Source organism: Linderina pennispora (assembly GCF_002104995.1).
Source record: "Linderina pennispora strain ATCC 12442 chromosome Unknown DL89scaffold_20, whole genome shotgun sequence".
Taxonomy (NCBI): domain Eukaryota; kingdom Fungi; phylum Kickxellomycota; class Kickxellomycetes; order Kickxellales; family Kickxellaceae; genus Linderina; species Linderina pennispora.
The window spans coordinates 26818-54130 of record NW_024468268.1 but is presented as its reverse complement, the minus strand read 5'-3'; the positions used below and the strand labels follow the sequence as shown (position 1 = coordinate 54130).

The 27313-nt window shown below is 55.3% G+C and overlaps 14 protein-coding genes across 14 annotated transcripts; 5 read left to right on the top strand and 9 right to left on the bottom strand.

The window, feature by feature from the left end:
• Positions 1-79: 79 nt before the first annotated feature.
• On the top strand, positions 80-1792 carry DL89DRAFT_92585 (putative cytochrome P450 monooxygenase). The gene has a single exon (XM_040892261.1). The coding sequence runs from the start codon at positions 133-135 to the stop codon at positions 1627-1629; it is 1497 nt and encodes a 498-aa protein (XP_040739903.1). The 5' UTR covers positions 80-132; the 3' UTR covers positions 1630-1792.
• A 93-nt stretch (positions 1793-1885) lies between these two features.
• On the bottom strand, positions 1886-2854 carry DL89DRAFT_209298 (uncharacterized protein; the record flags this gene model as incomplete). Its single annotated transcript, XM_040884158.1, has 2 exons — positions 1886-2210; positions 2256-2854. Coding segments are annotated over 2 exons (924 nt in total), but the record flags the coding sequence as incomplete, so codon positions are not given.
• A 656-nt stretch (positions 2855-3510) lies between these two features.
• On the bottom strand, positions 3511-4840 carry DL89DRAFT_270550 (NAD(P)-binding protein). Its single transcript, XM_040888756.1, has one exon. It carries the CDS (start codon positions 4657-4659, stop codon positions 3556-3558), a length of 1104 nt encoding a protein of 367 aa, XP_040739901.1. The 5' UTR covers positions 4660-4840; the 3' UTR covers positions 3511-3555.
• On the bottom strand, positions 4835-6593 carry DL89DRAFT_270549 (WD40 repeat-like protein). The gene has a single exon (XM_040888755.1). It carries the CDS (start codon positions 6543-6545, stop codon positions 4947-4949), a length of 1599 nt encoding a protein of 532 aa, XP_040739900.1. The 5' UTR covers positions 6546-6593; the 3' UTR covers positions 4835-4946.
• Positions 6594-6619: 26 nt separating this feature from the next.
• DL89DRAFT_270548 (uncharacterized protein) lies at positions 6620-7438 on the top strand. Its single transcript, XM_040888754.1, has one exon. The coding sequence runs from the start codon at positions 6919-6921 to the stop codon at positions 7390-7392; it is 474 nt and encodes a 157-aa protein (XP_040739899.1). The 5' UTR covers positions 6620-6918; the 3' UTR covers positions 7393-7438.
• A 674-nt stretch (positions 7439-8112) lies between these two features.
• Positions 8113-8988, top strand: DL89DRAFT_92565 (uncharacterized protein). The gene has a single exon (XM_040892260.1). The coding sequence runs from the start codon at positions 8347-8349 to the stop codon at positions 8806-8808; it is 462 nt and encodes a 153-aa protein (XP_040739898.1). The 5' UTR covers positions 8113-8346; the 3' UTR covers positions 8809-8988.
• A 187-nt stretch (positions 8989-9175) lies between these two features.
• On the top strand, positions 9176-11956 carry DL89DRAFT_227172 (Piwi-domain-containing protein; the record flags this gene model as incomplete). Its single annotated transcript, XM_040884844.1, has 2 exons — positions 9176-9481; positions 9665-11956. 2 exons carry the CDS (start codon positions 9176-9178, stop codon positions 11954-11956), a joined length of 2598 nt encoding a protein of 865 aa, XP_040739897.1.
• Positions 11957-13678: 1722 nt separating this feature from the next.
• DL89DRAFT_270547 (trypsin-like serine protease) lies at positions 13679-14672 on the bottom strand. Its single transcript, XM_040888753.1, has one exon. The coding sequence runs from the start codon at positions 14603-14605 to the stop codon at positions 13745-13747; it is 861 nt and encodes a 286-aa protein (XP_040739896.1). The 5' UTR covers positions 14606-14672; the 3' UTR covers positions 13679-13744.
• A 298-nt stretch (positions 14673-14970) lies between these two features.
• On the bottom strand, positions 14971-16134 carry DL89DRAFT_270546 (glycoside hydrolase). The gene has a single exon (XM_040888752.1). It carries the CDS (start codon positions 16094-16096, stop codon positions 15053-15055), a length of 1044 nt encoding a protein of 347 aa, XP_040739895.1. The 5' UTR covers positions 16097-16134; the 3' UTR covers positions 14971-15052.
• An 880-nt stretch (positions 16135-17014) lies between these two features.
• DL89DRAFT_249831 (glycoside hydrolase) lies at positions 17015-18409 on the bottom strand (the record flags this gene model as incomplete). Its single annotated transcript, XM_040885172.1, has 1 exon — positions 17015-18409. The coding sequence occupies exon 1, from the start codon at positions 18383-18385 to the stop codon at positions 17015-17017; it is 1371 nt and encodes a 456-aa protein (XP_040739894.1). The 5' UTR covers positions 18386-18409.
• Positions 18410-19373: 964 nt separating this feature from the next.
• Positions 19374-21419, bottom strand: DL89DRAFT_295845 (PFL-like glycyl radical enzyme; the record flags this gene model as incomplete). The annotated part of the gene is made up of 1 exon (XM_040890697.1): positions 19374-21419. The coding sequence occupies one exon, from the start codon at positions 21417-21419 to the stop codon at positions 19374-19376; it is 2046 nt and encodes a 681-aa protein (XP_040739893.1).
• An 838-nt stretch (positions 21420-22257) lies between these two features.
• Positions 22258-23790, bottom strand: DL89DRAFT_295844 (uncharacterized protein; the record flags this gene model as incomplete). The annotated part of the gene is made up of 1 exon (XM_040890696.1): positions 22258-23790. One exon carries the CDS (start codon positions 23788-23790, stop codon positions 22258-22260), a length of 1533 nt encoding a protein of 510 aa, XP_040739892.1.
• Positions 23791-24929: 1139 nt separating this feature from the next.
• Positions 24930-25760, top strand: DL89DRAFT_227156 (glycoside hydrolase; the record flags this gene model as incomplete). Its single annotated transcript, XM_040884843.1, has 1 exon — positions 24930-25760. A coding segment is annotated over one exon (831 nt), but the record flags the coding sequence as incomplete, so codon positions are not given.
• Positions 25761-26237: 477 nt separating this feature from the next.
• Positions 26238-26708, bottom strand: DL89DRAFT_208896 (TLD-domain-containing protein; the record flags this gene model as incomplete). The annotated part of the gene is made up of 1 exon (XM_040884148.1): positions 26238-26708. A coding segment is annotated over one exon (471 nt), but the record flags the coding sequence as incomplete, so codon positions are not given.
• Between the last annotated feature and the right edge of the window lie 605 nt (positions 26709-27313).

The following is a 27313-nucleotide window of genomic DNA, read 5'->3' as shown; positions in this document are numbered from 1 at the left end:
CGACATGTGCATCAGCATCCCAAAAAGAATAATATCCTTCTTAAACAATGGAGAGATAAAGTCGCCTAAGACTTGTATAGGCAGCTGTATCCTGTGTCATTCTATCTCAACTTTTTTGTTTTTGACTGCACAATGCTTGTCTACTACCTCTCTAGCGCTGTCGCTGCCTACGCAGCATCCCAGGTCATCTACCGACTGTTCATCTCGCCGCTGCGCAAGATCCCCGGCCCCTGGCTCGCACGGCTCAGCTACCTTTCCTACTACTATACAATGGGGACAGGCTCAACGTCAGCTAAGGGTCGGAGCGACTACCACCAGTACGGCGACATCTATGTGATGGCACCCGATATGGTTTCAGTCAGCCATCCAGACGACTGCAAGCGAATCATGAGCTCGTACGAGTTCCGCAAGTCGGACTTTTACCAGTCAATGGCGATAATCGACGACACCATTCTGTCGACGCTCTCGCCGGAGCTGAACAGGATGCGCAGACGGCAGTTCGGCCCCATGTTTACGCCCAGCTATCTGGCAGGAATGGAAAAGATCATCATGGAGTGTGGCATCAGGGTGTTGAAGCAGAGATGGAGCCAGCGACTTGGCCAGCAGGTGAACTACGCAGAGGACTTTTCGCTCTGCATGGTCGACGTGATAAGCACGCTGTGCTATGGTGAAAAGCCAGATGCATTGAACAACCAGCGTTTTCTTAGCTGGCTGCATGCATTGACAAACTACGCAGTGCTCAATGTGGCAGTGCCGTGCAATGCGTATTTCCCATTCTCCCTGCTGACCAGGCATGGCCGTGCAGCCAAGGCAGATATTAGTGAGTTTGTTGAGGCAGTAGCCGACTGCAGACGGCAGCAGAATTTGGAGGGCGGCGAGAAGCCCAAGGATATTTTGCAGGCGCTTCTTGATGCCGAGGACCCGATGTCAAAGAGCCGCATGACCCCACTGCAGATTACCGCCGAGAGCGCCACCATGCTGATGGTGGGTACCGACACGACGTCCCTGGCCATGACATGGACCTTGAACTACCTGCTGCTTTACCCGGACTGCTATCAACGGGCGGTGGCAGAGGTTCGGTCGAAGTTTGCGCCGGACCACCTGATAACCTCAGCCGAATGCCGAGCCGAGCTGCCGTACATTGAGGCATGCATATTTGAGTCGATGCGGATCCGGGCGCCGTCAAGCACGCAGTTGCCACGGGTGGTCCCAAAGGGCGGAGCGACGTTCCAGGGCTATTTCCTACCGGAGGGAACCACCGTCAGCGTCAATGTTGCAGCTCTCGGCTGCCATGCGAGCCTGTGGCCAGACCCCGAGCGGTACGACCCCGAGAGGTTTTTGAACAACAGTGCAGCGAAAAACAACCTGGCAGCGTTCAATACGGGCCAGTTCAAGTGCCCAGGACGCAATCTGGCGTGGATCTCTCTGTTGACAACGATTCCAAACTTACTGAAGGACTTTGATTTTGCACTGCCCGCCGATGCGCTGCACCGGCCGGAGATCGTAGACAAGAGCGGATTGCCGGTCCCGATTCCGCTGACAACTATTCTCTCGGTAGGACCAAAGTATCCAGAGCGCGACTGCAACGTCATTGTGAACACGGCAACCCGCCCAGCTACTGTATTCTAAGAAAGTTTTTAAGGAAGGGCTACAGTATCAATACTAAAATTGACCCAGCAATGCACCATCCCAGCAGCACCGTAGTACACGCGGTCACGATCTTGTGCACCCTCTCGCCAGTCTTTCCCAGCACCACGGCAGCCTCAGCATCCATCTTTCCCTCAATCGCAGCCAGCACCAGCCTCAGCGCATGGTCACCGTCCAAGTACCACGCCGGTATAGCGTTAAGCAGACACAGGGCAATGGAGAAGGACAGAACGTACTGCAGCAGCGACTCGGTCCAGGACGGAATACGCTGGGGCAGCCACGAGTGCCTTGGGACCAGCGAGCTGGCATGCACGTCGAGCCAGAGCTGGGAAAGAGACCCGACATATATGGTCATTTCGTTGGTCATGTCGGGTTTCGTGTAGTAGATGCGAGCGACCCGGCTCGACTGGTACGGCGACCTGGGCAAGACGCATGCGGCGTGGCGACCTGGACACTCACTGCTGGACCTGCAGCGGTGCTGGCCGGTGCGCTCCAGGACGTCGCGCAGGTCAAAGCACATTGTGGATCGGGTTGGCGGGTCGGCCGGATCCAGCAATAGAACCCTGGACCGCTTGGTGATTTTGCTGGTGGCGTTTGGGCTTCGGTACGGCTCGAAGCAGAAAATGTCCGTGTCCGGGCTTTCGCCCATCGGGTACTGGGGCGACATTTCGCAGCAGAGCCCGTCATCGACATTCTCCTCGCTAGTGACGCAGAACCCGCTTTCGGCTGTGTCCTGGTTAGCCTGGGTCGCAGTCAGCGCCCGGGTCCACCGGGCAATCGGCGAGGGCCCGGATTTCCCAGACAAGTCCACATCGTCGATTCGGTAGATTGTACTGAGCACCGGAATTCTTCCAAATAAAGGCGACGTATGCTCGATATCCATGATTGCCACGCCGTCGATCTTTTGCCAGCCGGCGAACTCAAAGCTCCGGGAGAGCCCACCCGAATACACCAACAGGTAGATCAGCATGGCCGTGACTGCGTTGTGCCAGACGCCCGCACACACAACACGCAGCTGCTGCAGCACAGGCGCCTTGTCCATGTCGTCCTTGGACAGATCGACAAAGGCCCCCGGGTATATGCCCATGATGAAGACTCCGAATCTGCGTAAAGGGATGTATGACCAGGCAGCGGCTAGCGCATGGCCGAGCTCGTGCACGATGGCACAGATAGCCAAAGACAGCAGATAGTACCAGATGTGCGATAGCGGCAAGGTGACGCCTGGAATTACCGGCTGCAGTAACTGGCGGTTTTTGCCGTCACTGATGGGCATCCGTTTCTGCAACGGCCGCTGTGTGGGGGGCAAGTCCGCCTGGCCCGCTGCCCCAAAAACGACGGCTGCCAGAGCATGCAATATCTGGCTGACAGCTCCGAGTCTGGCTGACAGGCTGAGCGCTATCTGCATGCTGGCAACTGCTAGCAACACCAGGCATGTCAGCATGCCGACCAGGGCGACGCAGATGCCCAGATCATAAAACATGTTGGTGATGCGTGTGCCCAGCGGTGTGCGCACAATCGACAGGCTGGCCAGCGTGTGTATGGGGCGGTTTAGCCGCTGTGTTGTGAAGCGTATGTGCAGCGGAGAGACCAGCTCTATCCGGGAGGGTTTAACGACAAGGAATACAATATTTATAGCAACCCAGGCCACGCCAATGTAGACGAGCAGCAACCAATTCGAGCCAGCCATTGCAAGGAAAGGAAAAAGGAATAAAACTGAAATAAAAACGACTGAGCTGATGCAAACAGGAAAAAGAGTTGGAAATCCAGCTTTTGTTCACTTTCTTGAACTACACGCCATTGCTGGTTTCTTCAGCTCCAAATAAAAAATAATCAAACTGATAGCTAGAAACTTGGTAGAGGGGTATGCTAGCAGACAGCACGCTTTTGGACTGTAAAAACTCATATATTCTAGCTGTCCTTGGGGGTATTGATGCTGGAGAGCACGGTCGGCTCGTGGGTGTTGGCAGCAACCAGCACCTCGGTGAACTTCCACAGCCGGTCCTGCTTCTCAACGCTCACAGCATCGGGATGGACGACAGTCGGCTGCTCGCGTGCATAGTATCCGCCGGTCTTGCCCTCGAGCCTGTCGGACAGCGCCAGATACACCGAGGTCACTGAGCCATTGACCTGGTTGAGCCACAGCCAGGTGCGGAACTGGTGGATGCCAGGCAGGGTGGAAAACAGCACATGTCTGTACAGCCCGGTGGCAGTCAGGCTAGGGTGGAACGCATTGACTGTGACCTGCGAGTCCTTGAGACGCCTGGCCAGGGCTGCCGACAGCATCATGAGCGCGAGCTTGCTGGTCGAGTAGTTAATAAACCGGTCGTAGCGCCAGATATCGGTCACTCTTTTGTAGTCTAGCGTGTGGACCATGCAGGCGGCAATGGACGACGCAATGGTGATACGGGCAGGCCCGGACTGCTTCATAGTCGGCAAGAGCTGGTCGATCAGGACAAAGTGGCCGACGTAATTGGTGCCAAACTGCGACTCAATGCCATCGTACGTGGTGTCGAACTGGTTGAATGCGACGCCGGCATTGCAGCACAGCACATGCAGCTGCTGGTATTTGCCCGAGAACTCGTCGGTGAAGCGTTTGATTGATGTGAATGACGCCAGGTCGAGCTCCATGACCTCAAATGTGTCCATCAGCCCGGTCTGCGACTGCAGCAGCTCCAATGCGCATTGTGCCCGCTTCATGTTGCGGCACGCCAGAATGGTCGTGTATCCTGCCATGCCCAGAGCCTTAGCTGTCTCATAGCCAATGCCGTTGGCGGCTCCCGTGACTACTGCCAGGCGCCTTTTCTGGCCGCTGTGTTTGGCCTTGTGGGCAGAGACCATCTGTGCAATCTTTTGTTGGCCATTATGCTGGCTGGGGAAGAACCGGTGCAATAGGCAGTATACGGACTCCCAGTACGAGAACATGATGACTGCAATTATCCCCGGCAAATGGAGCAGGCGGTGCAGGTGCAGCACAGTGTACTCGATTACGTCGATGGTGGAGCAGAGCCACATGCTTGGGGAAGAATATGGAAGAGTAGTTGCTAGATATTTTGTGGGAGTGAGTGGGAAGCCCTAGGAGGGGAGAGGAGCAGCATAAGGAAGAAAGGGATATATGCCGGAAGAGAGCCGGCGCAAGTCCATCCGCCGCGTTCACCACTGGCATGGGTTGTTCCCTTAACCGCATGATGACTGGTATTTACTGAACCAAATACATTGACAACATACATGCCCGTGCAGTAACCGCAATAAGCGCAGAGAGGAGGGGGAGCCCTTGCAGCCACATATGCCACTGTATTTTCTTAATCCCAGTACTTTATCGACCCATCCCACGAGCACGTCGCAACCTTTGACGACTCGCGCGGGTGCCACGCGCACCCAATGGTGACCTTGTCATGGGCCTTCCACTTGTCCACCACCCTGGCCGACTTCCAGTCCCAGCACCACACGCCACCCTCGGAATCGCCCGAGACCACGTACTTTCCGTCGTGCGAGAACGCCGGCTGGCACGCATATCCGGCAGTCAGATGGCCCTCGAAGGACTTTTTGCGGTTGATCTTGATTTTCTCGCCGACGTTAACCACCACAATCCTGTTGTCCATGCTCTGGCCCGCCACCCATTTGCCCGCCGGGTGCGCGGCGACAGCCGGCACCGAGTGCATGGCGGGGTCGGCAATGAGCTTGATGACGACGGGGATTCCATACTCCCACACACGCATGCTCTTGTCGTCCGAGGACGAGATGAACCGCCGGTTCGAGTCGACAAATGTAATCGAGTTGACCGCGCCCAGATGCTGGTCGTACTCCTGCACCACCGAATTCGAGCGGATGTCCCACTGCGCAATCTTCTTGTCGCCCTGGCCGACCAGGAACACATTCGGGTCGTCTGGGTAGAACTTGGCCACGTAGGGAGTCTTGTTTGTGGTGAATGCCTGTCTGCACTGGCCTGTCTCAGTGTCCCATAACTTCGTGTACTTGTCGTACGATGACGACAGGAACGACTGGCCGTCGGGTGCAAAATTGATGTCCCGCACAGCCTTGCTGTGGCCGATAAACGTGCGCTGCAGCGACCGCGACCGGTGCGTGTCGAAGATCTTGACCAGCCCGTCCATGCCGCTCGACAGGAGCAGGTGGCCCGAGTCGGGGATGAACCGGATCGCGCTGACCCCGCCCACGTGCGCCTTCCATTCGCGCACCTGCCGCTTCGGGACAAAGCACGTCTGGTCACTGGCCACCATGTCGGTTGGCACGTGCATGTATGTGCGGCCCTGGTAGTCGCGCTCGGACGTGCCGTGGAAGGCTGTGCGCTCCTTTTGGCCCTCCGTGTACAGCGTCCGTTTCGGTCCTCGCTGCGGCTGGCCACCGGGGGCTGTCTGGTCATCGGCGACCTGGGCTTCATACTCGGCCAGTTGTTCGGCAGTTGGTCCATGCGCCTCTCCCTTGGTATCGTTATCGTAGCCGGCCCATGGCCCCAAGTACGCGTCGTCGCCGTCGAGAACACCGGCTTTGCCTTTGCCTTTGCGCTTAAGCGCGCGGTTGTTTTTGGTCCTTTGGATGCTGGCTGGGCTGCTGGCACCCGGGTCGACTGTGACTCCTTGCTGGCGCAGCATGCGCTCCTGCTTTCGGAACGCTGCTTCGCTGACTGCCTGCTGATCGATTCCAGACGTTGGTGGTGCACCGATCGAGCCGGTTGCATCTAGAGGGCCGGCCAGGGGCTGTGAGAGGACGTTGTACGGGACGTTGTATTGGAGCTCCTTTTGGTCGTGGCCTATGTAGCCGACAAGCTCGCGGCCGCCAACGTCGGGCGCTGTGTTGACAATGTACTGGCGAACGACTGGCCTGACAAATGCCCGCTCTTCCGAGTCCGACGAGTCTGATCCGTACGCGTTAAGAGCATCCATAATAGCCAGCAAAGCAGAGAATTTGATTATTATATTGTATAATTCTGGCGATTCTTGATTACACTAGCTGTTCCCACGCTCGCGGTGCAAGCACATCTCCATGCAATACAAACGCTGTGTGTTGTCGCATTATGGTAGGCGCTTTAATGAAAATAATCTGCGGTGGACGGACCGAAGATCGAAAAGATTGGCAGTTTGGAACCAGATCTTCTTCCTTTCAACTGTCCTTAGGCTGTGTGCCACGTAGTCCACGAAAGAGACTGAGGAGGAGTTTGCCATACATAACGGACTGGTCTTGGCCCGAAAGGATATCCCTTGCTTTTCTTTATTCACTGGTATCCTATTCCTTTCTCATTTCAATCATAATTCACTGATGAAGTTCACTGCCCTCACCACCATCGCCCTCCTGGCTGCCAGCGCCTTTGCTGCCGACTCGACCACGGCCAAGTGCAAGCCATCCACCAAGCCTCCCACCAAGCTGGAGATAGACGTGGAGTTCCGCCCCGAGAACTGCCCAGTCAAGGCCTCAGTCGGTGACAAGGTCGCGGTGCACTACCAGGGCATGCTCTTCTCGGATGGCACCAAGTTTGATGACAGCTACGAGCGTGGTGAGCCGATCGAGTTCCCGCTCGGCCAGGGCAAGGTCATTAAGGGCTGGGACCAGGGCATCCTGGGTATGTGCATTGGCGAGAAGCGCGTGCTCAAGATCCCCTCGGACCTGGGCTACGGCGCTGCTGGCGCTGGTGGCGTCATCCCGCCCAATGCTGCGCTGGTGTTCAAGACTGAGCTCATGGCCATCAACGGGAAGGGCAAGGACGATGCTGGCGCCGGCCGCGACGAGCTTTAATATCTTTAGTCTCATCCCTTTTTGTGGTCCTTTCATTAGATGCACACGTGATCTTTTTCTGCCTAGGTCGCCGCTGCTGCCACCGATGCCTCTGTGCATGGCGGGTCATTCTGCCGAGTAAGCTGAAGGTTGATCATTGAAGGCCGATTGCACCGGAGTACGAAAAGCGATTGGTGCAAATTTAACGCTTTGATGCAAAATATTTGCCATTGTGCGGTGATCACACTGTTATGTTTGTTGAATATGTGTATATAATACTGAAGAAAAGAGAGAAAAGGGAATAGACGAGTTGCACAGAGGAGTTTTCAATACGGCCGTCTGTGCAACTTATCAGAGGCTAGACGCTACCTCCATATCGTAGGCTGTAGCGGGGCTCTCGTTGGCGCCTGGCTTACTGTCACCTGGCTCGGCTGACATGTCGACGTCAGGGACAGCCGCAGCGGGCGCGCAACAACACCACAGTTACTTAGGGCCAATGCTTATGTGACCCAGCCGATCACTGATGATGAGGCTGATTCATCATCTCAGACTAGGCCGTAAGTGTTAGGGTTATAATGTAGGTACCGGATCACTCCAAAAGTGGCCCGGAGAGGAATCATCTCTTCCCTATTAATTGATTTGTGCCTGGACGATTAGGCGAGGTTTGTGGCGCTTAAATAGGACCGCAGTGCAAACGCATCTCTATGCAATACAAACGCTGTGTATTGTCACATTATGGTAGGTGCCTTTAGTGGATATAATCTGCGGTGAGCGGAGCGAGGGTTGAAAGGATTGGCAGTTTGGAACCGGATCTTCCTTTCTACTGTCCTTAGACTGCGTGCCACGTTGCCTGCGAAAGGTACTGAGGAGGAATTTGCCATACGCAGTGGATTGGTCTTGGCCCGAAAGGATATCCCTAGCTTTTCATTCTTTAACAGTGCCCTTTTCCTTTCACAATTCAACCACAATTCACTGATGAAGTTCGCTACCCTCACCACCATCGCCCTCCTGGCTACCAGCGCCTTCGCTGCCGACTCGAACACGGCCAAGCGCACACCGCCTACCAAGCTGCAGATAGGCGTGAAGTTCCGCCCCGAGGACTGCCCAGTCAAGGCCTCAGTCGGTGACAAGGTCGCGGTGCACTACCAGGGCACGCTCTTCTCGGACGGCACCACGTTTGACGACAGCTACGAGCGCGGCCAGCCGATCGAGTTCACACTTGGTCAGGGCCAGGTCATTAAGGGCTGGGACCAGGGCATCCTGGGTATGTGCATTGGTGAGAAGCGCGTGCTCAAGATTCCCGCGGATCTGGGCTACGGCGCTGCTGGCGCTGGTGGCGTCATTCCGCCCAATGCTGCGCTGGTGTTCAAGACTGAGCTCATGGCCATCAACGGGAAGGGCAAGGACGATGCTGGCGCCGGCCGCGACGAGCTTTAATATCTTTAGTCTCATCCCTTTTTGTGGTCCTTTCATTAGATGCACACGTGATCTTTTTCTGCCTAGGTCGCTGTTGCTGCCACCAATGCCTCTGTGCATGGCGGGTCATTCTACCGAGTAAGCTGAAGGTTGATCACTGAAGGCCGATGGCACCGGAGTACGAAAAGCGATTGGCGCAAGCTTACCACTTTGATGCGAATCTTCGCCATCGGAGCAACCCAAGCGCTGCTTAAAAACAACATATGGAGACACTATGGGCAAAGCTTTTTCTTTTCCACCCCCGACTGTTTCAGAAAGAAAAGATTTTCTCTACTTGTTTTAGCTACTCAGTCATACTACGCCCTACTCGCTGCTCCTTTTTTTTTTAATGGTATCGTTTCCTCGCGCTGCCATCAGTGGCACTGCCGGAAGGCGCCAGCGCCTTACATCCAACTTTGTCAAGCTTCAAAGTTACCCGAAGGAAGAGGTCTTCCAGTACGATATTGATATTGCACCGGCACAGGGAGAGTTCAAGAAGCTGCCGCCAGCTGACTACATGCGCGCGGTTTTTGACAATGCTATGCGCACCCACCGCACAGGCAGGCTGGGCGGAACCCCCATGGTGTACGATGCCCGCAAAATTGCGTTTGCACCGAAGCGTGTGTGCGCACCCACGGAGACTCTGACTCTCGAGGTAAGTCCAAGCATCAGAGCAGCGGCAATAGGGATATATGAAGTGTGAAAGCCCTATTGGCTGGCTATTGTCGATGCGATAAGACTTCCATTGTCGTGCGACGCCCGCTTTTTTGCCGCATTTGCGGTGTGTTTCAGGGCCAGTATTTACTTATTCGTACGTCTCCAATGTTTGCTGCTGTAGGTTTCACATATCGATGCCGGCCGGTCGGAGCAGTTTCTGGTCAGAATCCACGAGTCGGCTGTAATCAACATGAGCGTCTTGACCGAGTACATCAACAACACCGGCGCTTTGCATATTCAGGATGTTCAGCCAGCTCTCAACGCCCTCGACCTGGCCTTTGGCTCGGTTGCCCATGGCGAGATGGTTGGCTTTGGCAGGTCATTCTTCACCCGCACGCAGTCGATGCAGACGCAGCGTGGCCTGGAGCTGTGGCGCGGGTTCTCACTGAGCGTGCGCCCTGGCGAGGGCAAGCTCTACCTGAACGTTAACACTGCTGTCACCGCAATGTACATGCCTGGCCCGCTCATGGCCATTATCGCCAGGCTGCTCGGTGTGCGCAGTGAGGGGGATCTGGACAGAAGACTCAATGACATGCAGGCCCGCGAAATTGGCTCGTATCTCCGCGGCCTGCGCCTGCTGGTCAAGCACCGTGGCATCAAGGGCTCGCGCAAGTTTTCCTTCAAGGGCCTGACCAAGAACCCGCTGGACAAGGAGTCTTTTGACTGGGAGGACCCGCAGCGCCCTGGCAGCGTCGAGAACATCACTATTGCCGAATACTACAAGCGCCGCTATAACCTGCGCCTGAACTACCCGCACATGCCTGGTCTGGTTGGCCGCAGGGGCGCTGTGTTCCCCATCGAGCTGTGCGAGGTTGCCGAGAACCAGCGCTACAAGGGCAAGCTCGACGACCAGCAGACCGCCGACATGGTTCGCTTTGCCTGCCAGCGCCCTGGCGACAACCGCAGCCGCATTACTGAGGTCATGGCGCAGCTCGACTTTAACAACAACCCCGTTGTTCGCGCCTTTGGTCTGACCCTGGAGAACAAGCTTGCTGAGGTTGACGCCCGCGTGCTTCCGGCGCCCACTATCCAGTACCATGCGTCTTCACGCGATGCGAGAATCACCCCCAATGGCGGCGCGTGGAACATGCGCGACAAGCGTGTTGCGACCGCTGGAGTGCCGCTGGACCGCTGGGCCGTGCTCGTCCTGGCCAACCAGCGCATGGTGCCGGCTTCCAGCGTCGAGAGGTTTGTCAGCGCCCTCGTGAACACCTGCCGCAACACGGGCTACCCGATCCGCGAAGGCCGTCCCCCAATTCGCTACGGAAATCCGAACGGCGACCTGAGCCGCGAGCTGAGCGCTACGTGCGATATGCTGAAACTGCCCAAGAACGAGTGTGCGCAGCTGGTGCTCATCATCCTGCCTTCGACCAACGCCTTCACCTACCAGGCGATCAAGAACGCTGCATATACCACCCACGGCATCCAGACCCAGTGCATGCAGTCAAGGCATGTGCAGAAGGCGAACCCGCAGTACTGCGCCAACCTGTGCCTCAAGATCAACGCCAAGCTAGGAGGTACCAACCAGATGCTGCCGCCGACCAGTATGCAGGCGATGCTGAACAAGCAACCAACGCTCTTTCTGGGCTGTGATGTCACGCATCCCGCGCCCGGTGAGGGCGACCGTCCGTCGATGGCATCGGTTGTTGGCTCGATCGACTTCATGGGCCTGCGCTATGCGGCCACGCTGATCCAGCTGCCATCGCGCCAGGAGATGGTGACGAAGCTTCAGGAAGCGATCGTGCGCCACCTGAAGCTGTTCTACAAGTATACAAAGACCAAGCCCAAGCGGATTATCTTCTACCGCGACGGCGTCAGCGAGACCCAGTTCGCCCAGGTGAAGGACCGCGAAATCATCGAGATCAGCCGCGCTTGTGCGTCGCTTGAGCCTGGCTACCAACCTGAGGTCACCTTTTTGGCAGTTCTGAAGCGCCACAACACACGCTTCTTCCCAATGGGCCGCGATGGCGACCGCACCGGAAACTGCGTTCCGGGAACCGTAGTTGACTCGCAGGTGACGCTGCCGTCGATGACCGACTTTTACCTGTTTGCCCATGCGGCCATTCAGGGCACGTCGCGCCCGACGCACTACTATGTTTTGCACGATGATTCAAGGTTCTCCCAGGACGAGCTGCAGCAGCTGACGTACCACCTGTGCTACACCTACGCCATCTGCACGCGCTCGGTGTCGCTTGTCCCGCCCGTGTACTATGCCCACCGTGTCGCCGACCGTGCCCGCTGCCACTTTGCCGACATGGGTGTTGCCTTTGAGGAGGCTACATCGTCATCGAGCGGCTATTACGGCGGCGCTGGCACCAGGACCGGTGCCAGCATGGCCCGTAATGACCCCAGTCAGATCACCAAGATTGTACGCACTCACCCGCGTCTTGATGAGTCTATGTACTTCATGTAAATGCTGCTCTAGCCCCTGCCAATTGCTGGTGTGCAGCGGCATGTAAGCTTTTTTTGTCTATCTTAGCATTTTATTTTTCCATGACGAGTGGATAGCACTCGCCTCAATTTTTCTATATATCAATTATTGCATGTCCAGCGTCGATTCTCTGTCTTGGCTAGCAAGCTGGCCCTAGTTTTCAGAAAACCCTACTGAAATTAGAGTGGCGCCGTGCAGGAAGATGAGATGTGGCTTAGGCGATGCTTCTGGATTTGCAGTGGACGGTTCCTTAAATGGTCTCGCTGATGCCGAACACTGGGGCATTTTGTCTGTGTAACGACATCGCTGAAATGGGTATTGACGGGAGTACTGCCCAGCTTGAAAGCGGCAGCCAATGCCAAGGAATGCCCAGAGTCTGGGACGATCGCCTCGTGAGGGAATTTGGGGGTAGAAGAGTGACGGCGTACCTGGAAACTCTGGACAAGTGCACAAGTGACGGTGATGCATGTAATAGGGAGAGAATCCAGCTAATGTGCCTCAAGATGGAGAGGCACCTGGTGGCCGACCTTGTCAAAAAGTGGAAGGGGAATATGCTCTTCTTGATTGACGATGTGGGCAAACTTGAAGCAGATCATGATTATACACGTGTATTATAGGAGACCAGCGCGAAGCAAGCTACAGGGGATGAGGCATACCCTCGAACGCACAGATAAGAAGACGCACATGGCGGCCGCCAAAATTGCTTCCCTACTACATTCATTTGTTTCAATATACAAACACCTCTTAATAGGAGTCTCCTGAAATACAAGGTGGAGGAGAGTGCGACCTCCGAGTCAGCGGCCCCAGCGGTAATGTCTCCTGTTGACCTAGGGGATGAGTGGTTATCGAGTATATGGAAGAATAACTGTTGGACACTAGTCGATGGACTACACAGTTAGTCCCAAATCGGCAAGTCACTGTGAGGAAAATCCTGACTAGACAGACCACCAACTATGTGACGTTGAGTTTCTCTCTGAAAGAATTTTTCTTTTCCTTCTTCTTTATCGGTTTAGCCGCTTAGTATTTTCTCATTTCTTATTTATAAAAATTTGCGTATAACGCCTCAGTTAACTTTAATAACCTCTCAAAAAGTGACTGAGGAGAAGGAGGGATGGTTGTCTATCTAGGCCATTGCACGCATGCGTTTCGGCCTTGTCTATGGTGGCGCAAGGGGACTCCGGACCCCGAATGTCAACGTCTCTTGTGACCATTGGCAGGTTTGAGCACCTTGAAAATGAAAGGCTCGTTACACTGCAGGTCGCAGTGTATGGAGTGGGGCTGTCTGCTGATCCGCTGAGTAGACATGCGGAGGCCCGTCGCAAGGATATATGCTGCGAAGAACTCCAACATGTAGACAGCTCCAAAGCACGCGTGATCTCGTCAATCAAGTATCTGTTTCGTTTGAATGTGCCAATCAAGTTCTGGGTATGAGTTCCAGGCATATATCGCGGTTAAAGGAGAATGCTAGCACTTGCTGTTTTCCCCAGCAGACATTCAAAATACCATGGTATCATTGGTTCGGTTTTAAAACCAAGTACTGTTTCTAGGACTGAGGTCCATTGAGCAAAGGTTGCTTCCCGCAATACGTCGCCACCACCTAACCTGCCCGCGCTCTTTTCATTAGAGCATATTTTGCCTTTGTCATCACCACTCTAACAGGCATCGTCATCAAAACGCCGAAGCTAGCACCTGTTGTATGAAATCAAAAGATAGATGCAATGTATATTACCTGAAGATCCAGCTTGCAGGTTGCCACAATGTATAAATGGACTAGTAGGATTTTGTCAGGGTGCTGTTGTCTGCACCAGTTACGCTAGCGATGAAATCAAGGTGGCTGGAAATGCGAGTAAACAGCGAGTATCCATCAGGCGTGCCGCAGTTTGAGTTGACCCTACGGCCGCCCTGGCTAACAAGTCCAGCCAGGTAGTATCCGCCCGGCCCCTTGATGACCACCGCCGATCCGCTGTCGCCCTTGCACGTCGAGTTTCCGGGCGAGAACTTGTTGAGCGCGCAAACCTTATTGCCATTCGATGACTGGTACTGCGGATCGAATTTCTGGCAGCTCTTTTTGTCGCCGACATGGACAAGCGCCGCCTTGAGTTCGTCTGACAGCGAATCTGGGTCATTATCGGTCTTGGTTGTGCCCCAGCCCATGGCAACAAGCATCTGCCCTTCGTCAATTGAGCCGGTGAAAATGGAGATGGCGCGGGCGGACTTGCCATCCAGGCTGATGTCAGGTACCTGGATGATGGCGAGGTCGTTGGCATTTACTTTCTGCTGCTTGAACCCGGGATGCATAAACACCTTTGTGCCTTGCACGGTCTTCTGGTTTTTAATGAGCGAATCACCATAGCCGATTGTGAACTGCGAAGGCTTCAACACGCCGGTTCCAGCATCGTCGACGACGCAGTGGGCGGCAGTCAGGATGTGATTCTTGGTGAGAATGCTGCCGCCACAGCTGAGAATCTCGTTGTTGCCCATGTCAATAGCGATCTTGACCGCATAGGGGGCGCCGTGTGAGCCAAGGAGGTAGCCGCCAATGATGCGCTTGTTGAGATCATTGATAGGTGCTGCAGATGCAGATAGCGCTGCAGTTAAAGTGAGGCAGAGGAATGAGGATAGGAGGTTCATACTTTAGTGGGAGATGCAAGTGGAATGGGTAAGGAAATGCAAGAATTGGAACGTATGCTGATGAGAGCGCGTTTCCGAGAGATTCGGGCTACATTTATGCTATCAAGACCCAGCTGTATGTTGATAATGGCCGTGTTTTCGCTACGACGATGGTGCCAAGGATACCTGGCAGCCTATCTTTAGATATCCTTACAAAGACTACTCTTTTTAGCAAATCACTGCATAGCTTTGCGCAGATGCGCGCATGCAGATTTTATTAATAGTGGGCAAAAGTGCATTGTGGAATCCCCATGTCGATCCCCTGTATTTTTAGAAGATAGCTTCAGGGGATGGCAGCACATTCATACCTCAGGAAATCTGAGCTATAGTTATAGATGAAATTCTTCATACCATTCATAAGAAAGAAAAAGAAGGATGTTTAGGGATACTGCATCATCACAGGGGTGTTCAGACAGTGGGAGCAGCGGCCGGGGCACTTGAAATCGGAGCAGGAGCGACTGCTGCACCGCACTTCATGTTGGCACGGACCCAACCAGCCAGGCTGGAGACATACGCCTGGTTGTTCGAGTACCACGACGCATCCCACAGCATGATGCCACCAAACGTCGAAGTGTAGTTAGTGTACAACTGCTTTAGGTTCGCTTGCAGCGTGTTCAGATCCAAGTAGCCATTACCAGCAGCGCCTGATCCAGCAGGCAGACCAACATACATCTTGGAGTTCGGGTTCGAGTTGGCCTTGGTCAGAGTGTCCCAGCTCTTGTAGTCAAAGTTCCACTGGTTGTTGATGTTGGCCAGGTTGCATGGGTTGTTGTAGAACTGGACGTAGTCGTTATCGATCCAGGCACCGCTCAAGGTGGTGCCAAGGTTAGCATCAGGGAAGACGCACTGCGGAGCAGCAGAGATGATGTACTTCTTCGATGCACCGTTGAAGTAGGTGCGCAGCTGGTTGACAAAGGCAACATAGCCATCATGGGCACCAGACTCAATGTCGAGGTCAACACCATCCAGGACAGCGTCATCGTAAGGACGGTACTGGTGCGATCCGCCGAGGAACATGTTCCAGACAGTATCGGCGAACTGCTTTCCCTCAGCAGCAGTGCTGAGAGAGTAGGAGTAGATACCACCGCCGCCCAGCGACAGCACGATCTTCTTGCCCTTAGCCTGGCAAGTCTTGATATCGGCACCAATGTCTGGACAGGTCAAGGTGTTTGTGCCGTTAAACTTAGTTTCGCAGTGGAATGCATGGTTCAGGACGGGAAGACCAGTCAGGTTGTAGTTGGTCACAAACGACAGGTTGATGATGTCGAAAGTGTCATCTTGACAGTAGCTAGCAAGGTCCTTCTCCCAGTTGGCAGGATCATCAAGGTGACCCCCACCCCAGCTGTTCTGTCCCCAGTAGGTGACGATGTTGTTGGAGCAGGTAGGGTTGTAGGCGGCGGACGCAACAGCTGCCAGACCAGTGGCAGCAAGGATGAAGTGAGAAGAAACCATGTCGGATTAAGAGCGAATCGTAGAAAGGAGGATATTAGTAGGCTTGCTGGTGGATGCAGTATCTGGTGGAGTGGTATCAGGAGCCTTCTTTTATACTTGCCTGTAAATGAAATAACGTATCTATGATACCGACCTTATCAGCCGGATGCAAGCAATTTTGCGAATGTTTATTAGCAACAGCTATGAATGTCGGAAAAAGCAATTGCGCAATCATACATGAGCGGACATTAGTGGCATACTTCATGTGGATTTGCTTTCTACAGAACAGACATTTTGTCATAGACAAATAAATGTCGCCAAATAATTTATACGGTGAGGAATATAAGGCATATTTCTATTGGGTTTGGTGAGGCAATGGCGGGTCTAGAAAAAGTAGATGCATTAGCTGCATGCTGGCCAAGCACCGTGGCAGGGAGGGAAATTCCACGTCTCCCTTAAATGGGCCTTTTGTCGGAATAGAAAAGTGTGCTACATGTCTGCCATGTGACTATCTCTCATTCTATGGAAAGCCATCTCATGAAAGACCGCGGGACTGACACATGGACCTGTTCATGCAATAAGGCAATAAGCATCATGCAAGTGCTGCTGCATTAAGCTTCTCTCTCGCCAGTGAGCTCAGTCAACAAGCATGCATATCTCGGTGTATCGGCCTGCATTTACTACCACCTGCTGCACGCATAGTTCCGAGCTCGCACAGCCGTTTCATTTAGCGCCAAGCCAATATCATCTGCTGCGCAAATTGCAATATATGCCAATCACCATTAGGTTGTTTTAAGGGGAGGGATAAACAGGTTTCTGGCAGGCCTAATCATTCTACATGCAACTGGTTTAAAGAAGTGCGGACTTCCAAGGGGGTTTCGCTCATTAGTCCTCTCTTTTACTGCAAGCTCAGAGCATACGTCCAAAAAGAAAGGAAATTTAAGCCGATGGCCAGTTGCAGTAGATGGATGAACCCGACTGGAAGCAGGCGGTTCCAGAGCCGCACGCCTGCTGGAGCCAGGCGCCGTTGTTGCAGATAAAGTACGCTGAGTTCTTTCCAGTGCTGTCAGCACACTGGAACGTGTTCTGAGACGAGCAAGGGCCGCCAGCAACAGGGCCGGTTCCCGAAGCCGAGGTTGTCGAGGTCGGGGCAGCCGACGAACTGGTAGGAGTGGCGGTGGTGGTGGTGATCGGCGCACTCGAGGTCGGGATAGTTGAGGTGGTCGAGGTCGGGCCCACCGAGGTCTTGGTGGTGCTGGTGGGGATAGCCGAGGTCGTGGAGGTAGGGCCAACTGAGGTGGTGGTGCTGGTCGGAGGAGTAGAGCCGCACTTCATGTTGGCACGGACCCAGCTAACAAGGCTGGAGACATACGCCTGGTTGTTCGAGTACCACGACGCGTCCCACAGCATGATGCCACCAAACGTCGAAGTGTAGTTGGTGTACAGCTGCTTCAGATCAGCCTGCAGCGTGTTCAGATCCAAGTAGCCATTACCAGCAGCGCCTGATCCAGCAGGCAGACCAACGTACATCTTGGAGTTCGGGTTCGGGTTGGCCTTGGTCAGAGTGTCCCAGCTCTTGTAGTCAAAGTTCCACTGGTTGTTGATGTTGGCCAGGTTGCATGGGTTGTTGTAGAATTGGACGTAGTCGTTATCGATCCAGGCACCGCTCAAGGTGGTGCCAAGGTTAGCATCAGGGAAGACGCACTGCGGAGCAGCAGAGATGATGTACTTCTTCGATGCACCGTTGAAGTAGGTGCGCAGCTGGTTGACGAAGGCAACATAGCCATCATGGGCACCAGACTCAATGTCGAGGTCAACACCATCCAGGACAGCGTCATCGTAAGGACGGTACTGGTGCGATCCGCCGAGGAACATGTTCCAGACAGTATCGGCGAACTGCTTTCCCTCAGCAGCAGTGCTGAGAGAGTAGGAGTAGATACCACCGCCGCCCAGCGACAGCACGATCTTCTTGCCCTTGGCCTGGCAAGTCTTGATATCGGCACCAATGGCAGGGCAGTGCATGGTCTTGGTGTTCGGGAAGGGGGTCTCGCAGTGGTTGGCGTGGTTCAGAATAGGCAGACCAGTCAGGTTGTAGTTGGTCACAAACGACAGGTTGATGATGTCGAAAGTGTCATCCTGGCAATAAGCGGCAAGGTCCTTCTCCCAGTTGGCGGGATCGTTGAGGTGACCTCCACCCCAGCTGTTCTGTCCCCAGTAGGTGACGATGTTGTTGGAGCAGGTAGGGTTGTATGCGGCGGACGCAACAGCTGCCAGACCAGCGGCAGCAAGGAGGTAGCGAGCAAAAGTCATAGTTCAGGGGAAGGGAATATTAATGGTATGATCGGGTGGGAGGGGTTAGGGAGGGAGAGGTAAAGCGACAAGCGCAGGGTGCTCGTAAAGGGAGGGGAGAGATAGTGAGCGAAGATAACAACTAGGATAGTTTACTGTGGAGTTGGTTTGTAGAGTCTAACCATTGAGGGTGTCAAGACGGTTTTTATAGCCTGAAAGGACGGCAACTTTATGCATGGAGATGGAGGCAATACAAAGGAACTGAATGTGGTCCATTTCTCGGTCAATTCGCAGCACAGCGGAGCGTGATTTTGTCGAAATCGAGGTGGTAAGGTAATGCCGGAGCTGTTTCATTGCTGGTTCTATTCGGACCTTTTCTGAAATACAAGATAGAAGCTTGTCTTGCATGCTGCTTCCAGTGCGGATTTCAAAACGGTGGAACAAGAGTCTGCCAATTAGCGATGTTAGAAGCGCTTACTTTCTCGGACTTCGAGTTATTTTGTGGATCAAAGGTGGCCCCGGTCTCTGCCTGCATTCCTGCCTCGCTTTTGGTTTTTAATTTTTTTTTTGCCAGCGCGCTGGTCATTCAGGTCCGGAAGTTGGCTGCACTTGTTCATATGACACATGCAACGTATATTAGCGGCACTGCACACATGCAAATCAAAGCAGTTTTCTTTCCTTTTGCGGGACCGTCGGGACCACATGGCTGTCGCAATAGTTCAGACCGGTTTTCGGCCAGTACTGCAGCGGAGCTAAGAAAATCTAGCGCGCAGCTGAAGCTTGTTTACATGAAAGCAATTCTGGTTTGGAGCCTGCTGGCAGCGGGGCACTCTTGCATGTCCACATGTTAACGAGTAGAAAAAAAAAAATAACGAGTGGGCTGTGTGCTGACAGCGAATTGATACAAAAATATTTTTATTTAAAAATTGAAGGCTAGGCCCTAAAGGCAACAGGGCGGTGCCAGCCGAGCAAATAGTTTCCACCACAAGGCGCTTCAAGAATCGGAGCTTTAGAGAGTGCAGCTGTCGTTGCTGCAGTAGCGCTCAGCCTCGGGCTCGTTCTGGTCCGTGTCCTCAACCATATGCAGGCCGACATTCTTGATGCGCTTGATCATCTCTCTGTATTTCTCCTCGTCGATGGCCTCGTAGGGCATCTGTGGGAAGGCACCGTAGTCGAGGCGCGGCAGGAAGCTAATGCCCTTGAGCTGGTACTGGTAGTAATCCAGGGCATATTTGAGTATCGGCCCCTCGCGCTCTGGGTCAAAGGTGATGGTGGACGACACCTGGTTGTCCGACCAGTGCTTCTGAAGGAAGGCAGCCAAGGCTAGCTGCTCCCACATCGACACGGCTTCGAGGCCGCGGATGCCTTCCCCGTGGTCGATCGGGATTTCGACAACCATCGACGACTGGTCAACCACATCGTCCTCCATGTAGTAGCCGGCAGCCTCGAGCGCTGGCAGAAGGTCGGACAGCTTGGAGATGCGCACGCGGCGGATGCAGAAGCGCGACTCGGGGTAGTGCATGCCGGGCGTAGCGCCGGCCAAAAGAGACACGGTGCCCGAGGGCTTGACCGACGTGGTCTTGACCGAGGTCGGCACGCAAAACAGCTCCGACACCTGCGTGTCGATCTGCTGGATGCGCTGGTATGCGGCGTCCAGCCAGACGCGCAGCTGGTCGATCCCGCGACGGGTGACAAACTGCGCCACGCCCGAAATGCTGGTACCGACGCGGCGGTTGCGCAGCATCACGCGGTTGGTCTCGCGCCAGTGCGTCGGCGCCAGGGTCACGGTCTTGGCGTACAGAAAGGCGCTCTCTAGGGTGTCAAGGTACTCGGCCAGCGTTGCATGGTTGTCCGGGAACGTCTCGACTAAGCAGCACAGCTCGTACGATTCGAGACACTGCTCGTTGCACGGGTTGGCGCCCTCGATACGCGAGTCCCTGTCGGTTTCCTCGCCCATGCGCGCATACCTGCGCGCGTTCTCCATCCACTGGAACCCAGGCTCGCCGTTCAGCTGCACGCGCTTGCAGATGTCCGAGTAGTCCATACCCATAGTCGCAAACACCGAGTTGTTGCTAGTCCAGCCGTAGGCCGCACGGTGCGGGTTGACTTCGTAGTTCTTCAGATCAATGTACTCGGCGTCGGCCGGGTCGCCAAAGGCAATCTCGGCGGTGCGCCGCACGTTGCCCGACACCACGCACTTGCCAATCAGGTTCATCAGATCGACGATTGAGCTGACCGACAGCGGGTTGCCCGAGTTGCGGCCCAGCGTCTGGCGGATCGCATCGTGCAGCTCGTGCAGAGGCTCGGGGCCGCTGGTCACGCCGCCGAAGCCCTTGATTGGCAGGCCGGCGGGGCGGATTTGGCTGTAGTCGAAGTCAAACTGATCGGTTGACTTTGGATCCAGGTAGCTGTCGATCAGCAGGCCGACGGACTCGACCCAGCCCTCGCGCGAGTCGGGGATGACAAATGTCGACTGCGGACGGGTCGAGGGGGCTCCCACCAAGATGTTCTGCTCCCGGGCCGCCACCGAGCCCTTGGTGTCAAAGCCAACACCTACACCAAGCATGGCCGCGTCCATCAGGAATGCGAAGGGCCGCGCAGCCGTGTGTTCGCCCTCCCACATGCGGCCCGTGCTGACAAATGCGCAGTTGTTGAGGGCCGCGTACAGCTGGCGCTCTTCGGTCAATGGACTGCCCATGGCCCACAGGCCGCGGCCAGGCGGCAGGAACTTCATGTAGAAGATCTTGTCGTACATGGTCTGCGCCTGCCTTTGCGCCTTGGCTGCGTCAAAGGGCAGGTTGTTCTGGGCCAGCCACTTTTGCTGCAGATGGAATGTCCCGTTGACCACGCGCTCGATGGTCTCAAACCACTTCTCGCGCGTGCTGTCGGCCTTCAGCCGCGAGTATGTGCGCCGGTAGACGATCTCGCCCAGCCCGTTGAACCCAAAGGGCGGCGCCACGCTGCGGTATGATGCAACAAAGTCCTTGTCCAGCGCAAACTTGGGCGAGTGCTCGCTGGCTGCCGTGCCCAGGAAATTTGGGCTGGCTGAGCTCATATGCAGCCGCTTCTTGTTTCGTCTCGTAGACTTGTTTGGATGCTGATGCTGGCGAGGCTGCTGATATGACCGGGGGTGTCATTTTGTTTGTTACAGTTGTGGAGGTGTGCAAAGTGTAGAACGGAATATGCCAGGGTCGGGAAGTAGTGAGAAACCGCTGATACAGAGGGCCGACCAGCATGCCTTTTATACGACTCATCGCGCTTTGTCGTGATAGAGAAAAAAAAAAAAAACTTCCGACGGGTACCCAACTTTTTCGCTACGCGCGCTCTTCACGTTCTATGCTAGGCGTCTGTTTGGCGTCCTATACCAGACAAAGAAAGAGGGCCGGGGTTAGCAGGCTCAACCCACACTCTCGCGCGCGCACGCGTTCCCTTTTGCTCAACGAAAATCGCGTATGTGAGAGGCCTGCCCGCGCAACAGAGGCAGAAAAGTAAACGGGGTGTGCGGACAGTGGTGAGAAAATGGGCTGGTGTGTAATGAAAGCGGAGCCAAGGGAGGCCAGCCCCTCAACGAATAGCGTCAGGCTCATGGCCACGAAGCAACGCGAACTGTGCGCGCTTGTCGAGAATGTGCGGGGGAGGCGGCTGCGCTGAGTGGCTGAGGCCCGATGTGGTGTGATGTCACAAGAAATTCGCAGCCATTTGTTTTCTTTTGCGCCGCTTCGTAATGCAGAGTAAAGCATCAGGAAGCGCTTTCTCTCGTCCGGCACCGCCCAGGGGCTTGGAGAAGGACGATCCTTGAAGTGTGGCTGAGTTCAGCAGATGTTATTAGCGCAAAAGAAAAGAAAAGGTATATAACGTACTTGTGTTTGAGCCGCAGAAAGGGGCAGGTTCTATTAGCAGTCTTTAATCTCAATGTCAGAGACTGCATCGGCGGACTTTTTCCGGCCTGCATCGCGGTGCTGGTTGACGGTGGCATGCGATTCGGCGCTGGGCGACTCCTCGCGGTCGCTGGACGACGAGTACTCGTCGGTGAACGAAGTGCCGGCGCTGGGGAGGTCGTCCTCGGGCAGGCTCTTCTTCTCGGGCTCGCCAGCGGCAGCCGCGGCCGCCGGGGCAGAGGCAGGGGCAGGGGCAGGCTGCGGGGGCGGCGGAATGTTGGCCATCAGCAGCTTGCCAGCGCGCACCAGGCGGGCCTTGCGGGCAATCAGGAAGGTGGAGAGGATCCACCAAAAGACCGCCCACAGGACGTTGATGGTGATCGAGAACTTGATCTTGTTGTAGGACCCGCGGGTCAGCAGCGTGCGGATGGTGAAGCCGCTGTTGAGGAACGGCGTGGCGTAGAGAATACGGAAGAAGTGGCTGTTGAGCTCGGTACCGAAGATGGCCGCAGAGATGTTGACGAACAGCGTGGTGAAGTAGGTGGCCAGCAGGAACCGCGGGTGCATCCAGTTCTGCAGGCAGTCGATGAAGAAGGTGAAGGCGAATGTGTTGAGCAGCAGGATGCCGAAGATGCCGAAGAAATCGCCGGCCGTCGGCGACCACGACGGCCCGCGGAAGGCGAACACAATGCCAGTCTCCTGCAGGCAGATAATAAAGGCCCAGGCGACGTTGATGAAGCCGCGCAGCATGATCACCTGGCTGACCTTGACCTGCTTGAAGAACGGCTCCTCGATGGTCTTCCACATGTTTGACGGAATGAACGACCCAATCACCATGCCCAGCGACAGCGTCACCGACAAGATGTACATCGACAGGTCAAAGTGATATGGCGCGATATTGTCCGTCGTGAAGCCGTACGGCTGCACCAGTGCCACCGGATTCGCCCGGTCTATCACGTCGCCCACCGACGAGCCGTCGGCCGACGCTACCTTGCTGAACACCAGCTGCGTGAACGGCGCCGCAATCCCCGCCAGCACCGCCTCGACCGTCTTGGTTACCGTCTGCACCTTGAAATAGTGCCGCGACTCCTCCGACACCAGCGTCACTGCCTTCAACGGATCGTATGCTGCGCCCGTATACAATGCGCTGGTCAGCTGCTCGCCGAACCCCTGGTTGATCGTGATCGCCGCCCAGGCATCGCCCTCCCACACCGCGTGCCGCACGGACTGGTCCGTCGGGAACTGCTTGGCGCTGACCGGAACGATCGTCGGCATGTTCTTCTGGTCGAACGCCTTCAGCATCACCTGCTGCAGCATCCCCGACACCTCCGTGTTGTCAAAGTCCCGCAAATACACCTTGGCCTCGTGCATGTGCCGCGACGTGTCGTAGCCTGCGCCAAACAGGAAGCTGATCGATACCCAGAACACGATTGTGAAAACAATGAACATCTGCCACAGACCCTTGGCGAACGCCAGCCGCATGGCGCGCAGCTCGGGCGCAAACAGCGGCAGCAGCTTGGCTTGCCGCTCTTTGTGTCCTTGGAACATAATGTGAAAAGAAAAGATGTATATAAAAAAAAAGAACGAAGGGAAAATAATGTGGAGAAGGGCAGAAGAAGAAACTGCACAAAGCTGGGAGCGGGTTCCTTTAACAGAGTGAGATCGAGGCCCGTTTAAAAAATTTTCCGAGGTGCAACGAGGAACAGCAGTGAGGTGTAGAGTCGAAGCCCGAAATTTACAAATGTTGCTCGGAAGTTGGGGCCAGTGGTACAAGATAAAAAACAATTCCAGCCAATTAGTACATATAAACAAACCGCTTGAGCGAAGCGAAAAAGAAAAAACAGACTGGCTACGTCGCGGGACAAAGAGTGTGAAAGAAATATTGTAGAACGAGGTCGTTGTCAAAAACAACAACAGCCGCCCGCCATGCCTCTTAAATGCTCGTGAGCATGTTCTTCGATGTCGCTGATTTAGTCCCGCCAAGAGGAGCTTTGCTGCTTCGGTTTCCATATACCGATGCAAGCGCGGAAATCACATCCCGCGCAGGGCAGACGTGGGGGTGCCAGCCGCGGACTTGCGCATAGACTCGGTCTAAATGGGGCCATTATTTTATCTCACGGCGGGCGGCCCCACGCTCGGGGCAAAAAGGCGCCGGAATGGGGGCGATCACACGCCTCACTTCAGCTGCAGAGCAGCCTTCCCAAAGACCGAGGAGGCAGCCGCTCGGCATTTGCTAGTGAAGGGGCGATCTTGGCGCAGGATATTTCTGCTGACACACCCCTTCTCCCACGCGCAGCATCAGGCATAAAGCTGGGGCTCTGGAGCCACCGTGTTTGTTGTGCATGTCCTTTTCCTGCCACAGATTGGCTGGGCCCCACCACAAACACATGGTGTCGCCGCAGGTAGGTGCGCGCGTTTTGTTTGCTTGCTTGATACATAGCAAACAAAATGCAATGGCATATATCCATATGTATCCAATGCCCAGCTGGAGAGTTTGCTTTTCGGAAGAATTTACGTCGGCTGCTATAAAAACGTAAGCTGCGCAACGACGAAGATGCCTGTAATGCCATTCCATTAACTCTAGCTTCATCTCACGAAGAAAAGAAGAGCCTGCGCAGTATCCACAAATGAAGACCTTCGCAGCCATACTTGCCCTTCTAGCGTCGCAGCAGCTGGGCGCAGCAGCTATGGATGTCAAGACCGGCTCCAGCGGGCTGGCCGTGTACTGGGGCCAGAACTCGTTGTCGCTGCAGACGGGCACCAACGAAATGGATCTGGACAAGTATTGCACGCAGAACAGCCCACCGGACATCATCCTGCTCTCCTTTCACCACGTCTACACCAGCAATCCGACAATAAATCTCGCCTACCACTGCGAGGAGCCGTTCTCGGGCTCCTCAATGCTCAACTGCACGTTCATGGCGTCACAGATCAAGACATGCCAGGATGCCGGCGTCAAGATCCTGATTTCGATGGGCGGGGCAGCGGGCTCGTACAGCCTGAGCAGCAACTCCGTCGGAGAGGACTATGCACAGACTGTCTACAACACATTCCTAGGCGGCACCACCAAGTTCCGGCCGTTCGGCGAGGCTGTGCTGGATGGCGTCGACCTGGACATCGAGGGGGGCGGGCCGTCGGGCTACGCTGCGTTCACAAACAAAATCCACGAGCTGGCGCCCAGCACCCTGATTACCGGTGCCCCGCAGTGTCCGTACCCGGACGCCCATCTGGCCGATGCCCTGGAGAGCGGCTGGTTCGACATCGTCTTTGTGCAGTTCTACAATAACTACTGCATGGCGGGCTCCAGCAACTTCAACTTCGACACGTGGGCGGACTGGGCTACATCCAAGTCCAAGAACTCTGCAGTCAAGGTCTATATTGGGTCGCCAGCATGCGAAAAATGTGCGTCCACTGGGTACATTGGCGTGGACAAGCTCGGCCAGGTGTACCAGGACACGCTGTCAAAGTACAGCAATGTGCTGGGTGGCATTATGCTGTGGGATGCTGGAGCCGCATACTATGCGACTGGCGGCGATACCTTTGCCGATACACTGAAGAAGAAATACCTGGGATCCCCGTCAGGTGGTGGCGGCTCAGGCCCATCAAGCAGTGCAGCAGAGTCGTCGTCAGCAGCAAGCTCTGCTTCTCCATCCTCCTCAGACACCATCCCTAATGCTGGCTCAGACACGGCTGCGGACAGTGGTGACGAAGGCGTCGTCACAGTCACTGCCTATGTCACAGTCACAGTTTCTATTCCACCTTCAGAAACCAATAGTGCCATCAACGCCCGCGACGGCGACCAGGACAGCGGATCGTTTGCCGGTCTGCCAATTCCGGGCATGGCCAAGCGCGGCCCCGAGCCGATAGTACACAGACGCATCCCCCGGCCTACCAGGACACACACCCGGATCCTCCCCGTCGCTAGGTTTCTGCCGACTCTTTTTCTTTTACAAAATACATCCACTTTCCTTGGCCAACTAGTCGTCGTCCAGGGCAGGCTCGCGCACCATCTTGGAGTACATTGTCCGGTTAGCCATTTCGAGAATCGCCACAGCATCTGGATTCGCATCCATCGCCGAGCGCTGCCGACCTTTATCCTCGCGCTTGCTCCTTCTAACCACCCACGCCTCAACATGCTCGATCTCAAACTCGCTCCTTTCCGCTAGCTGCGGTGCCGCATACGTCGCTGATGTGCAAGACTGGCCGGACATGAAGTCCACGTCAACCCACAGGCCAAAGTTCCCCATCTGGCCGCCCACACCCAGCCCATTCGGCAGCGTCTTTGTGCCGTAGTTGAAGTACTGGTAGTGGTCGTTGAAGCCTGTCGCGCGGAAAACCCCTAGTCCTGCGGGACCTGCGGAAAACACGAAATTGAGCGATGAACCGTACCACGACGGCCGCCGCTCCAGGTCTGCATCCAAGTAGGCACCAAGAACTCCTCCATCCTTTTCCTTGACCAGCAATAGCAGCGCCCCGCGCTGCTCCACAGCTGCCTGGAATGAGCTCCAGCTCCGCCCATCGTGCAGGCTGGAGTACGCCCGCTCCCAGCTATTCTGCGAGACAGCCGGCAGCTCGCGGAACAGCGCCCATGCCAGTGGCCCTTGCAGCAGCCCATCAAACTTCGCTGAGAGCTGCGGCATTGTGGTCTCGCGCACACTGCGTAGCTGGGTAGCGGGCAAAAGGGCAGCAAGCGCTAAGGAGAGCAGCTCGTGCACGACCGTGTTTTTGGACCACCACTTTTGCCACTGCTCCAGAGACACGGTGCCAAACGTAGATGCATTGGAAAGCCACTCAGCCCGCTGCCTTTGTGCTTCTGCTTCACTGTCGTCGTCAAAGGACAGCGCATTGGTGTCGGTCTGTCCGATCACCCAGTCGGTGAACGCAGAGTCGGCCGCAACCTCCGTGTGCCAGAAATGGCTGAGACCCTGGTCACTTACCGCCGCAATAAACTTCCGCAGTGTGTATGGCTCGGTTTTGAGATCCGCCAAGTCGTAGATAGCCGCTGACTGGTTCGATAATACGAGGGCGAGGCGATCCGCTGATGGCGCCAGAAACCGCTTCAGGTAAGCGC